This window comes from Poecilia latipinna, unplaced genomic scaffold, assembly GCF_001443285.1.
Source record: "Poecilia latipinna isolate Pla-1442-1.1 unplaced genomic scaffold, P_latipinna-1.0 Scaffold947, whole genome shotgun sequence".
NCBI classification, from domain to species: Eukaryota; Metazoa; Chordata; class Actinopteri; order Cyprinodontiformes; family Poeciliidae; genus Poecilia; species Poecilia latipinna.
Window position 1 is genome coordinate 94230 of NW_015113563.1, and position 13065 is coordinate 107294.

At 39.5% G+C, this 13065-nt stretch overlaps 2 protein-coding genes across 3 annotated transcripts in view; one reads left to right on the forward strand and one right to left on the reverse strand.

Moving 5' to 3' along the window:
• slc46a2 (solute carrier family 46 member 2) overlaps positions 1–7127 on the forward strand; it is an 11693-nt gene extending 4566 nt beyond the window's left edge. The window contains exons 2-7 of the mRNA XM_015049440.1: positions 607–777; positions 1800–2018; positions 2136–2307; positions 2974–3057; positions 3554–3710; positions 3801–7127. Of these exons, the coding sequence (XP_014904926.1) occupies positions 607–777; positions 1800–2018; positions 2136–2307; positions 2974–3057; positions 3554–3710; positions 3801–3858 (861 nt within the window). The 3' untranslated portion in view covers positions 3859–7127. The remainder of the gene's footprint in view (positions 1–606; positions 778–1799; positions 2019–2135; positions 2308–2973; positions 3058–3553; positions 3711–3800) is intronic.
• The window catches only part of snx30 (sorting nexin family member 30), a 27937-nt gene that overhangs the window by 5792 nt on the left and 9080 nt on the right, over positions 1–13065 (reverse strand). The window contains exons 5-9 of one of the 2 annotated variants that reach the window (XM_015049442.1): positions 12416–12605; positions 11378–11577; positions 10765–10854; positions 10413–10565; positions 9393–9409 (exon numbers count right to left, since the gene is read on the reverse strand). In XM_015049442.1, the coding sequence (XP_014904928.1) occupies positions 9393–9409; positions 10413–10565; positions 10765–10854; positions 11378–11577; positions 12416–12605 (650 nt within the window). Of the gene's footprint in view, positions 1–8774; positions 9410–10412; positions 10566–10764; positions 10855–11377; positions 11578–12415; positions 12606–13065 lie in introns of those variants that run through there. The other variant, XM_015049441.1, reaches the window with a different exon arrangement.

Below are 13065 nucleotides of genomic sequence, written 5' to 3' on the forward strand. Positions count from 1 at the left end.
AACATTGAAAAACTGATTTTTTTTAAAATTATTATCATAATCATCAAAAATAAAATAAGTAAATAAAAATATGACATATTTCACCCTAAATCTGTATAGGATGAGTTGATATGTTGTTTTTATAGCTAAATGAGTGAAGTAAGTTAACTTTTCAGTGGCATCCTGTCATTGAAATGCACTTGTATTCTTTGGCTGTTATAAACCAGGTGTGACTAAAACATGATTTCTCCTTAATAATCTGTGATTCTATTTACCTTTATTTTTATTTCACCTATCAGCCTTTATCTTCATCATAGCCACTTTACAGCTTCCTCTCCCCTCTTAATGCAAAGACAGACACGGTCACATGGCCGCATGTGAAAGGAGTGGTTTAGATTAGCTTTCACTGTTCTCAGATATTTGCTTTTTTTTTTTTTTTTGGATTTCTCATTTTCCTGTATGAGTCAGATTGAATCATGTGACTGTTTTCTAGTAGTAGCTGTTTGTTACATTGTAGTGCAGATTCAGGTTTTGGAGTGTGGCAGCTTCCGGCATGGAAGCTGCGTTTTTCAGTTATCGTTCGTTTGCTTTTTCAGAGGAATCACTTCCTGTTCTTTTGCCGCGCAGGTGATGATGAGAGTGGAGCTGGTGTACGGGGTGACCGGAGTGGTGGGCAGCTTGGTGTCGGGTCATCTGTTCCTGCTTTACAGCTCCAGTCTGGGAAACGGAACCGTCCTGCTCTCTGTGAGCACGCTCCTCAACCTGCTCTGCCTCATATTCGCTGTAGCCCTGCTGCAGGTCAGTGCACTCCCTTCGTCATACCTCACAGTGACAGTTCAGGGTTTCCTCCAGTGTATCATAAGCCTGGCGGGCCTCCAGGTTCCACTTGTGCCACCACCAGGCTAAGCATTGCTTATTCATTTATGTCTTTTTAAAATGTTTGCATTTTTTTAAGACTTTATAGATGGTGTTCAGGTATAAATTTATCAATATTTCAATAACACATAATTATCAAGTGATATTTTTATATTCCCTGTCGACTTTAAAAAAAAAAATTTAACTCAAAAATGCGACGGGCCCTAGCACCCAACCACCGGGTTTAGCAAGTTTTCTGGGGGAAATCTTGCTGTTACATTTGCCAGCTTCATGGCTGGCTTTAGGTAAAAAAGATACAATGCAAAAGTTTATATCCTATAAGCTTTTTCACATTTTCTCATGTTTCCACCACAAACTCAAATGTTTTTTCTAGCGTGACAGATAAAAACAAAGCAGCAGAATGAAACGTACGATGATGCTATTGTAAGTTTTCTGCTACATTTTGCTCGGTTTTGTTCTGTTCGTCCACACGTTTGCCGCTTCCTCTACATGTCTTGTGGCAAACTGCAAAGACTTCCTGTAGCTTCTCTTACCACAATACCAGAACACCAGATTTGTAGAACGCAAGACATCCACCTGTCCTGGCAACAGGTTCTCTCAAACCGCTTAGGCTTTAACAGCACAGAAAACTGCATCATTTTCCTTGCAAATATGAGCCGCTTTGTGATAGCGTCACGTAAAATCAGTAACGTTACCAAGTTGTTGTGTGTTGCAGATTTTCTGCCCTGGTTCCTCTTGCAAAATGAGATATAGATCTCAGTGGGGTTTAATCTGGTTAAATAAAGGAGAAAAATGAAACTACTACAGCATTTCCATTTGTGGCTGTAATATGGCAAAATGTGAAAAAGCTCGAGTACAGCCACAGGTTGTAGTTGTCCAGGTTTCTGATTTTCTGCGACGCTCCCACTGAAAGCACATTTTGCAAATTTCCTTCACAATAACAGGTGAAACGAGTGAACAGCGAGGACCCAGAGGAAAGCTACCACCTCCTCACCCACGCCTCCCGTTACACTCGTCTCGCCGGGTGTTTTACTGGGATAAACATGGTGAACGTGGTTCTCCTGTTTGCGGCGGCCTTTCTCTACGACTTTGCTGTGGGCGGAGCCATAGAGGTCCTGGGCTCCTTTGTGCTGAAATCGCCGCTCAGCTGGACTGCCACACAAGTAACGTCACGTTTGTAATTGTTAGCTAAGTACTTTTTGATACTGTGCTTTCAAACACATGTAAAGCACAGTATCCTTCAACTGTGCTTTAAACGAGTTTCTTTGTTCTCTCTCGAGGTGGGATACGGAAATGCGGCGGGCTGCGGGATTTTCGTCACCAGCTTCCTTGGCGTCATCATGTTCCGAAAATGCGTCGGTGACGAAACCATGATCCTGATCGGCATGCTGTCGTTCGCTGTGGGGATCTACGTCATGTCCTTCGTCACTACGACCTCCCTTTTCTACGTTGGTGAGACGGAGCGCGTTGGTTGATTCAGAACTGCATCATGATGCATCATTTCCACAAACTGTTGTCTAATATAACATCTAATGGCACTGGAGACACCAGTCGGTGTTGATGATGTTCTATTTCTGGGCTGTTAAAGTCAAGCTGTGCAATTTTATCCATCCAGTCTGCCTTGTAGAAAATCTAAGTTATTGAAAACACAGGAACAAGAAAGAGGAAGTGTGAACGATCCGAAGCCATAAAGTCTTCCTATTCTTAGGTTTTCAGACAGTGCTGAATGCTTACAGCTGTACAATAACATACATTTTGTACTCACAAGGAAATAGCAGAGTGCCTTTTATAGTACTGTGTAGTATCTGCCAAATCTCCAGGGTAAAAGAAAAGTGACTGGGATATAATTAAGTGAAATGCAGAATAGCAACAAAACATAACTTTATGCTTTATTATGGTAGCTTATTGGTTTTGAAGTTCTACTTTTCTGACTTCCTATATTAGCTAGCTGTGCTACATTGATAACACTAACGTGTGCAAACAAGAACAACAACTGGAAATTATTTGGCATTCGCTTTTTTTTTTATACAAGTATAATAGGCTATGCTTGCATAACACCTTTTGGTGGTATTTCCTGGAAGAAGAAAAGTAATAATTAATTCAACTTTTTCTCCACAGCCCGTTTATTAAACCTCTTTGCGCTCATCCCGATGCCGACAATCAGGGCCCTGGTTTCTCAGCAGGTTCCTGCGTCACGATGTGGTGAGTTCCTGATCCGGGTCTATGTGTGACGGTAGCAAAACACACTACTAAAAACACAATATTTGCCTATAGAAAAAGACATATGATTTTATCCTTTATGAAAGTCTCTGTTTGTCCTTTTTAGCACAGTTTGATCAAAGCACACACAAAAAAACAATGAACTGTTTTTAGATATTTCACTTAACTGGATACAAACCAGATAAGTCATTGTGGACCTTTTTTAAAAAAAAAAATGACCTCAGAGATATCTATTGCCCCGGGGTTTTTTTTACGTTAAATAGTCTGTGCAGAAATGAAGTTGCAGAGTCATTTACTAGAAACCAGACGTGTCTGGTACAGCTGGTTCATCCAGTCTCTCTGACTTTGTTCACCAATCCTAGTAGATCACAGTTTAAATCTTGTGTTAAGTGGTCCTTTAACATAGCTTTTATTTTATGATTTTTTTTCTTTTATCTTTTTTTTGTTTTTTTTTTTTTTTTTTTTTTTTTTTTGTCAGGCATCGCTCTGACCTGTCTGCAGATGACTCTGAAGGTGGCCGGCATCGTTTACATTCCTGCTTTCACAAAGATCTATCAGAACAGTCTGACCTGGTTCCCAGGGCTAGTCTTTATGATTTCCAGCATCATCACAGTCATTTCCATGATACCCATCAGGTAAGCCACACAGAAAGCTGCTGAGAGAACCATTCCTGGTGCACTCCGTCTCATTTTCGTTCTGTGTGTGTGTGTGTGTCTTTCCTCCAGCATCGTCGGTTGCAGGTCGGCTCAGAGGCAACAGTACGTGAGGATTCAGGGAGACTGAAGAAGCACCACCGACATGAGCAGTGAGCTCTTTTCATTACAAGCAAACTGGGAAATTCATTCAAGTGTTTAGAACATAAACATGCCACTTCCTCAAAGCTGCCAGCGCAGAATTTTTGAAATATATTTGCCTACCATAATTTTCCATTGTGGTGTGATGGATGGTACTTTATCTGACAAATATGCAAAACCCACTGGACAAAAAAAAAAAAAAAAAAACGTTTTTAAGTTTTTGAAATCATGTCAAAGGTTACAGGAAAACGTCATCGTCCAGATTGCTTTATCAGAGGTTTATGTTTATGGCTTCTGCTAGAAAAGGAGAAGTCATTTTGAAAATGACGCACGCAAAATTTCGACACTTTGGAGATTTAGGGGGTGAATCTGAACTGAGAACGTTGCGTAAGTCGGGGTAATGTTTGGCTCACTCAGGTTTTACCCTCGTATGTTACATGTTGCACACTGGAGACTTATTCACTTGAAGCCATTTTTTTTTGTCAGTTTGGTACCAGTTCAGAAATGCTATTGTGAGACTGGTTGACCCAATCACCTAAAATTTAAAAAAGGTCTACTTTTTCCTTTTTTTATTTTAAACTCAAAACATCCTTGGATTCCCTGTTGGGTTCAGGTCAAAGCTCGGCTGGGTCACTGGTGACTGAATGTTTTTACATTTTCATGCTGTAAAGCACTTTGAACTGCATTGTTGCTGAAATGTGCCATAACATAAACTATGTTTGATTAGTATTATTTCGTCAGGAGAAATGTTCTGGGAAAACCAATGTATTATTTTAAGCCTACATAGCTGGGGGAATTAATAATTTGTGACTGTTGTTTTTATCTACAGTATTTAAGAGTACTTTGTTGTTTCTTTTTACTTCATATTTGTGTAGTAAATAATGACATGGTGGAATCAGTGGTGTTTGGTTTTGTACACTTAAGATGTAAATTATTGTTTTACCGTTTCAGCTGTTTACCCAAAATTAAGTTAAAAATTATTCTGTCTAGGAGACTAATTCCTATTAAGCAGTGTAAATATTCTTTTACATGATTCTTATTTTTCACCGTCACTTTTTATACTTGATCACTGAAGTCTGCATTTGCACTCAAACCATGAAAAAGGCATTTAGTTTCTGTAAAAGTAAAACTACACAATTTAAAATGCTTTTATTATAATTACTTTAGACTTATTGCTGCAGCTTAAAATAATTTCTCCGTCTTGAAATGTTCTTATTGTAGTGTTGATGCACTACGGGGTGTTTTTACTGTTCATGCAACCATTTAAATGAAAATAAAGTTTTGAAGACTTAAAACTAAACCATATTAGTCCCGTTATGTTTTGCTGCATCTTCTGACATCATCAGCTTTTCTCGTTGCGCTCAAGTCAAATCAAACGAGTCGTCATTTATCCTCTTTATTATTGGTCCAGTATATCCAAAAAAATGTGTTAAAGATAAATTGCATCAAAACATCAGTATACAAGCTTATTTATAATTACAACAAATTATTAACATTCGAATGTACAATCAGGGACGTAAACAGAGCACACTGGGGTGGAACAGAGAAAAACAAAAATAGATCTAATTAAACGTGTGAGAAGTGGACATTTGGCTTAAGAGCTTTAAAGAAAAAAAAAAAAATAACGTCCCCGACTTAAACACCCGTTCAGTCGGTCCGCTAACGAGTCAAATGGCGGCCGTTGGGATGCAAGTGGACGATAAAAAAGTAAAGAAAAACACAATACATCTCCCTTAATGCAAGAGTAACACTTTTACTAACCAAAGAAACGGTTTTTTTTGTTTTTTCCCCAGAATGAGGTCCTTTGATGCGCTCGTACCTGTTTATAATTTTAAAAACAAAACGATACTTCTCACTCGGGGTGCGTTTAAAGCAAATTAAGCAAAAAGTAGACGTGGAAATTTCAAGCCAAGTTGAGTCCTGTAAGCTTGACATTGAAGCTCTTCCCTTTGTTTCACTTTTAATTACGATTACCGGGATCCATTTAAACTGGTCACCAACATTTATATTCTTGCCACTGTTAGAGCTCAGGACCTCTGAGTACCAATGTAGAGGTTTCCAATTAATTATTTTATAACAGCGCCCTCTACAATTATCAGCACTCCTGGTAAAACAACGTAAAAGAAAAAATAAATAAATTCAGCTTTCTGAAGAAGCATGATCTCCTACTGAAAGTCTAAGTCTTTTTAGTCAGCAAGAAAACTAAGGATAGGAAACTTGTTTTTAAATAAAGTTAATTATTGGCACCGTAACAATTCCTATAAAACAAATGTAACAGATTAGACATTTTTTTAGATTCATCAGAATATCAAGAAACTTTAAATTAGCAACTGATGGCGTTCGTTTCAATGGAGGTAAAAATATGACTTTACAGAAGGAGGACAATTTCTCCTAATCATTTCAAAATGGGAAAGACAGGAAAACTTCCCACTCAAGTCAACTAAACACATAATGTACCCAACTTTATGTCGCCTCCATACACACACAGGGAAAAAATAATAATACAATCGTCAAAGCTCAATGAGAAAACACTCCAGGTGAATTTACTCTGACACAAACAGGATGTATAATTCACACTGGTAAGTATTGGGGAGGACGTGTGATGCTGTGGGCCTTTTTCTCTCCCACAGCGTCACTAGTGGCTCGCTACGTTAGCCACAGCTTATTTATGTTGAGATTAGACTGCTGACAAGGATTGGCTTAGTTTAAGACTCTTCAAACATCTTTACCAGAGGTGCCAATAATTGTAAAAGTCACTGTTTTTAAGCAAGTATTCAATGTAATATTAAAAAAATAGTTTGTTTTAATACAGCAGTATCATAGCTACAAAAAAAGCAATAACAGGTATTTGATCTCGTCTGCTCCCCTCTTTAGTGTGTCGTCATATTTTGATATTTTTAGTTTGAACCTCCGTTACAGCTGCCTCCGGTCGTCATAGCTACCTGTAACCGTGATCTCAATCCGGCACTCACATGGCCAAAAAAAAAAGAAAAAAAAAAAAAAAAAAAAGCATTTTATTCCCTTCATTTTTATCCTTTTTTCACATCTGATAGAACAGATAAAGAAGTAGCTGCTGTAAAAGGTTAAAGGTCAAGATAGACAAATAAGAATGAGGAACAAAAAAAAACAATGAAGCTGACAACATCTACAAGTTGCAGACACTAAATCAGCCTTCGTGTTTGGTTGTAGAGAGGGCAGGTCCGGTAATGTGGCATCAGCTTCAAAAAACAAAAACAAACAAAAAAAAAAAAACAAAAAAAACGTACCTTTATTTCAAAAATCTCTTCTTTTACCAGACAGATAATACTGTCTGAGGCTACATCTGTGCAAAAATGAACAAAAGCTAAACGTTAACGTGGTGTTGGGTTAATGTCACGTAGCTGAGCTCGCCCTGAAGTCATTGGTCACATTTTGCTACTTAACGCCAAGTCACACCGACTCGAGCACACACAGCTGAGGAGAGGGAATAAATGATGGCGTTTTCAGCAGGTTTCATCTTCCTCCTGTGGTTGAGAGCCATCAAAGGAGCACCGTTTGATCCAAGGGCAGCAAAGTGATTCTTTTCCTCTTTAAAGGCGGTATCAAGTAAAGAATATAAGAAAAAAAAAAAAAAGGATGTTTTCGGCAGGCTGCCTCCGTGTTTTCTAATATTTTCCAATTGAGTCACAGGCTCTGCAGATGAGAGCACAAAGTCAATACTGTTAGCAAGCTGAACCCCTGTATACTGGAAAGGATTTGCTCCGTCAACCAGCCTCATGCAGTTTCTGTTTGATAAGCAACTGAATATATAAGAGTGGAATCAATGGAATCACCTTGGATGTAGATCCTGCAACAGGTTGTCGTTCTGAAGCAAAATCACATTTTTACTGGGCGGTTTTAAGTTGCATCAGGGTTGAATGATTCACCATTTCCAGCTATAATTTTTTTTTTTTTTGCATTAAAGCACTCACTTTTTCCAAGGCCATATTCCACACTGCTCAACATTCTCAAGTTTATAGCATGTCGAGGAAGGCTGGACTATTGAAATACGGTGACTTTAAATGATCGTTACAACCGAATTCAGCAGAAGTAGAGAATGAGAAGTAGAGCAAAGCTTTGCCACTAGGTGGTGCTATTATGCACTTATCAATAGAGCCCAGGATGTCAAACTAGGATATTTCCTGGTTTAGTTTTATCATGACATTTATTATCGTTGATTTAACTGGTGCTGGAAGTGGGACAATATTTATAAAATTTTGTTAAACAGCCACTAGAGGGCTTCAAGGTTGATATTCTGTGATGATTTTTGGATATGTGGATCCAAAAAAAAAAAAAAAAAAAAAAAAATTATGCTTCAGTCGAAAAATGATTTAGTCAAATTAAAAGTTTTGATGTAACAATTTCAGAGTTTCACCTTCTAATAGAAGCAAATAATAATAATAATAATAATAATCAAACCAAACTTTTTTGCAGTTATTCCCATTCATCAAGAGTAAAACAAATAGCCACAATCCAATAAATTTGGTAAACAAACATTTATATACACATATATATATACAATTTTAATCCACATAAAATTGTATCACATCAAATAAACAAACCTATAAATTTAGCTAATAATTAAAAAAATAATTCAAAATTTATTAATGAAAAATTAGTCAATTTATCACATTACTTACAACTACGTAAATTTTGTCATGTGTTCTGAGTTGCATTTGAGAAAGAAATTATTAAAATTATCGAATCTAATTGGTTAAGCTGCACACCAATCCTCTTGTCTGTAGCAAAGCTAGCCCCGCCCAAACACTTCCATTACCAATTCTAACAAAACAAGCAGATGAAAGTGTTAAGTAAATTTAAAAAGAAATCATCATGACTGGTTTTAGATCAAAAACAAAAAAAATCTATTTTCTCATTTCGTTATTCTTTATAATAAAGTTTTTAATAAATAATAATCACTAAATGTGTTAATTTCTTTACAACTTTAATTGAATTATCGCATATATAAATATTTATTTACCAACTTATTGATGTATTGAACTGCGGCATTTACGGTCCTCGATACCCATTTGGCTCAGTGTGAAAACGGAGAGAGCGGACGAAAAACGCCTCTCTCCACAAACGTAGTTAAATAAACACAAGCAGCATTGGCAACAACAACAAAAATAACACACACAAAAAAAGACCGTTAATCTGAAATATTAGGTAGAAAAAGTCCATAAAAATAGAAAAAAAGGAAAGGAAAAAAGACGGATCTGTACAGAAGATTCTCTACTGTCCCAGCTGACCTCAAACACACCACTCATTACCTTTCTTCCCAGGCCGAATCGGCGTGGAAGGCGACCGCTCTCCGTGTCACCGTCATCGTTCGTCTCAGGGCAGCAGGAGGCGGACCGCTGGCGGTTAGAACCTGCTGCCCCGTCGCTGGTTTTCCTTGGCTTGGCTGAGTGTGACGTTCAAGTACGCGTTCAGTTCAGTTCGGTTCAGTTTGTCTCGCTCGTTTTGTCCTCAGTCTGTTTTTCCTGGAGGAGCGTTATGAGGGACTCCCACGCTGCCTGGCTCTGCATAGAGGGGAGATTCATTTGGAATTACAATTCCTACCTCTCCAGATTATCTTCAGAAACAAACAAACAAACAAAAAAAAAACAATAAAAGTAAAGCATATTTTAATTTGTAAATGTCACCATGGATCAAACGGTGTTTACAGAGATGAAAAAATTAGTCCACATGCTGCTGATGCTGCTTTTATGCTCTGCTGCATTCAGGAGAGCGTTGGACTCTCACTGGGCAGGCGGGGCTAAACAGTGGCGTTTTTCTGAGCCGTGTTGCTCCGCCTTAACTGGACCTACAACTGAAACGGGCCCAAGAACGGTGCAGAACAGGTCGGCCATTTTTACAGGGGAGACAGAAAATAATGGCTATTAAAAAATAGCTGTTAGTTGCATTGATTTTATTTAGGGGTATTAGGATAAAGAGCGGTGAGGGTGCATACAAATGTATACCACATTTCATGTTTTTCATTTGAAATAATTTGTAAAACCAATTTATCCTTTACTATCTATCCACTTAGGAACTCTCTGGGTACCAACAGGTTTCAGTAAGACTTTTTAAGACCTTATTAATGCCAACTGAATGAAATTTAAGACACAAAGAGCAATAACTCTATGTGAGGGTTGGGAGATTCTTCTGTATAACTCGATTTACAGAAAGTGACGTCTCTCACTCTGCATTCATGTCCGATGGAACTCGCATAATGACACGCAAATTTGAGGAGAAAATTGAAAAATGTTCAACTTTTGTTGCCGTCGCGTCGTGTGTGTGTGTGTGTGTGTGTGTGTGCTGGACTCGCCCCGAGTGTCAATGACTTCAAGATTATTTAAGGCCAGTTTACATGTTGTTTTATTTTTAGATACAGAAATCTAAGACTTTTTAAGAATGCGTGGACATCCTGATTGTGCAAAATTGCATAAAATCTCAAGGCAACACAAAAGTTTGGGGTCGTGGCATTAAACAAAAACTGTGACATCACACGGCGGAGAGCCGGGTTGACCTCGGCCCGCGTACCTTCTCATAGTAGCTTATGTTTTTGTCGGCCATGCCCGTGAGGAGATGTTTGAAGTCTTGCCTCTTGTTCCGCTGCCAGCGTTCCCAGTCTGCTTTCAGGTCAGCGTTGAAACACTCCACTTTGTCCTGGCACTTCTCCACTTCCACAGGAATCTGCAGCAGAGCAGACAAAACTAGAGCTAGCGACCCTCCACGAACTGCAACGTGGAGGGTGGGGAAAGAATCGGGACACACTTTTACTGTCTAGATGTGCAACAGACACGGCGACGGTTCACTAGAACCGGCTGAGAAGCAAACAACCCTAATAGACAATTGTGAAATTCAATCAAACTAGAGGAAGGTTGTTGCTTACGGGCGTCCGATCTTCTTGTTTGCGCAACACGGCCGCTTCCAGGCGGCCCTCGTACTCCGCTTGAACTTGGTCTCGCTTCCTCAAAACGTTCTGTTATCAGACAGAAAGCGTTCCACGTTAGTAGGAACACAGCGCAGCCTCGGAGAAACAAGCATGTGACGAATGCGAGACGCAGACAGTTCTGCTGAGTCTTGAGCTGGACAGGACATGATGCATGCAAAACAAAAAAAACAAAACAAAAACACTGGCGGAACCTTTTCTAGTTTGGGACCAAAAGGGATGCAGCTCTGGGTTTGAAAGGCAGTGGAAGAAACTTTCTTCTTTCTTCATTATATTTCACAAAAAATATAATGAAGTCAGTTATGTTTCTTCATGATACTGATGAAACATTCATACTGCAACAGTCTTCAGTCAGAGGCCTCTTCAGATTTGTGGGAAGACTGACTGCTGCTGGAAAGCATAGACTGTGGGCACGACAATGACTCTGAAGATGATAGGAGTTCGGTTTTATTCCCCAAAAACCCATCGAAACGGTAGAGAAATGTATATAATATCGGTCCAAATGTTCATATTGTTGCATTCCCAATAACAGTTCTGATAACATTGATCTTACCTTCATAGACTCAATGTAGAGAATGTATTCTCTGAGAACAGGAAGGAAGTCCTGGCTCATGTTGTCGCTCAGATCCTCCAGAGCGCCGCAGCTCGTCGTCACGCAGCCGGCCACGCCCTCCAGGGGGCGCTGCAGCTGCTCCTCTGACCCAGCCCAGGTGGAGTAGACGGCGCCGTACTCGCGCAGCTCCGTCAGGTACTCTGGTAGCAAAAAAAATTTTAAAAAAATGAAAAGACAGCGGGGTTAAGTTGAGCGAGGCGTTCTCGTTGCTTCGCTGGAGAAGAAACTGGGACTAAACAGTCCGGCACGCTCTCTGCAAACCGATTACTTTTAAATAGTCCCCGTCTTATCTGGGAACATGGTTGTGTCTGACGCCGAATGTCAACAGCCCCAACAGATGGTGACGGGGAACATTTCGCACGGCAGGCATTTACAGCAACACACATCGTGCGTGAGTCAGGAGAGCAGGGGGTCAGCAGCAGCTCTTCCTCCCTTTCCTCACTGCTGAGTGCAGGAACAGTTTCTCTTTCACACATACAGCTTATTTTAGACGACCCGTTTGTCTGGATTTATGATGGAAAAGGTTCAAACTATCATTCAGATTAATGTCACCTGCATGTTTATTGCTAGAACGGATGTAAAAATTGCAGTCAACGTTAAAACACTGCAAACACAAAATCTAGTGGAAATATCTTAGTATACTTAAAATAAGACAAAACCAAGAAGATACAGGAGCTTGTGTTAATCAACAATTCCTTAATATTTATGAAGAAGTCCTGGATATGGGTAGAAAAAAAATCTCCCAAAGGACCTGGTACTTTTTCCATCAATATTAAGGAATTATTGACCAAAACAAATTCCAATTTCTTGCTGAAAAGTTACTTTTGTCTTATTTCAAGTGCACAAAGATATTTGCGCTAGAAACCAGACCAGACATATTTGGCGAAATGGTGTGTTTTTGCAGTGAACTGCTGTGTGTGTGTGTGTGTGTGTGTGTGTGTGTGTGTGTGTGTTGTCCAGCAGGCTCTCTGATTATACCCGACTGCTCTCGGAGGATCCTCTGAGCGATGCGATCGATGGTTCCCAGTTTCTGGCTGAACGTGTCCAGATACTCTCCCATGGCGCAGAACTCCGCCGGCCGCGCCCGCAGCTTGTAGCCTCCGGCCACGTTCTTCACAGATTCGCCCACTTTGGTCAGCAGGGCCAGACCCTGACGCTTGTTCAGGTCCTGCAAAGACGTGCGTCGTCAGGGTAACCAGTAAGGTTTTAAAAAAAAAAAAAAAAAAAAAAAGGGGCCCTATTTATTAACATGTGCAGCAGACGGCGTCTTTATGGAAACCTGGTGCCACTTTTTATAACGACTGTGAACTTTAGGGACTTCTTCTTCTTCTCTCTTAACAGTGTGGTAAACAACATCCGGTTTACCTACAGACTTGTTTATAGCAGTTCAAGTTCTTCTTCTAAACTTTTAACTGACTGACGCTACCGTAAACATGAGCATGTTTTGGTGAGTAACTATACTTGCATAGTCACATCCTGAGTAACTGGGTGTCATCATATTTACACCACAGATCAAGGGGTCAGGAACCTTTAGCCGCTAAAAAGTTTTGTCTCATCAATTTAGAGCTGCAAAATGTTAAATGGCCTTTGAAAAAAAAAAAAAAAAAAACAGCAAAGAATTTTTTTTT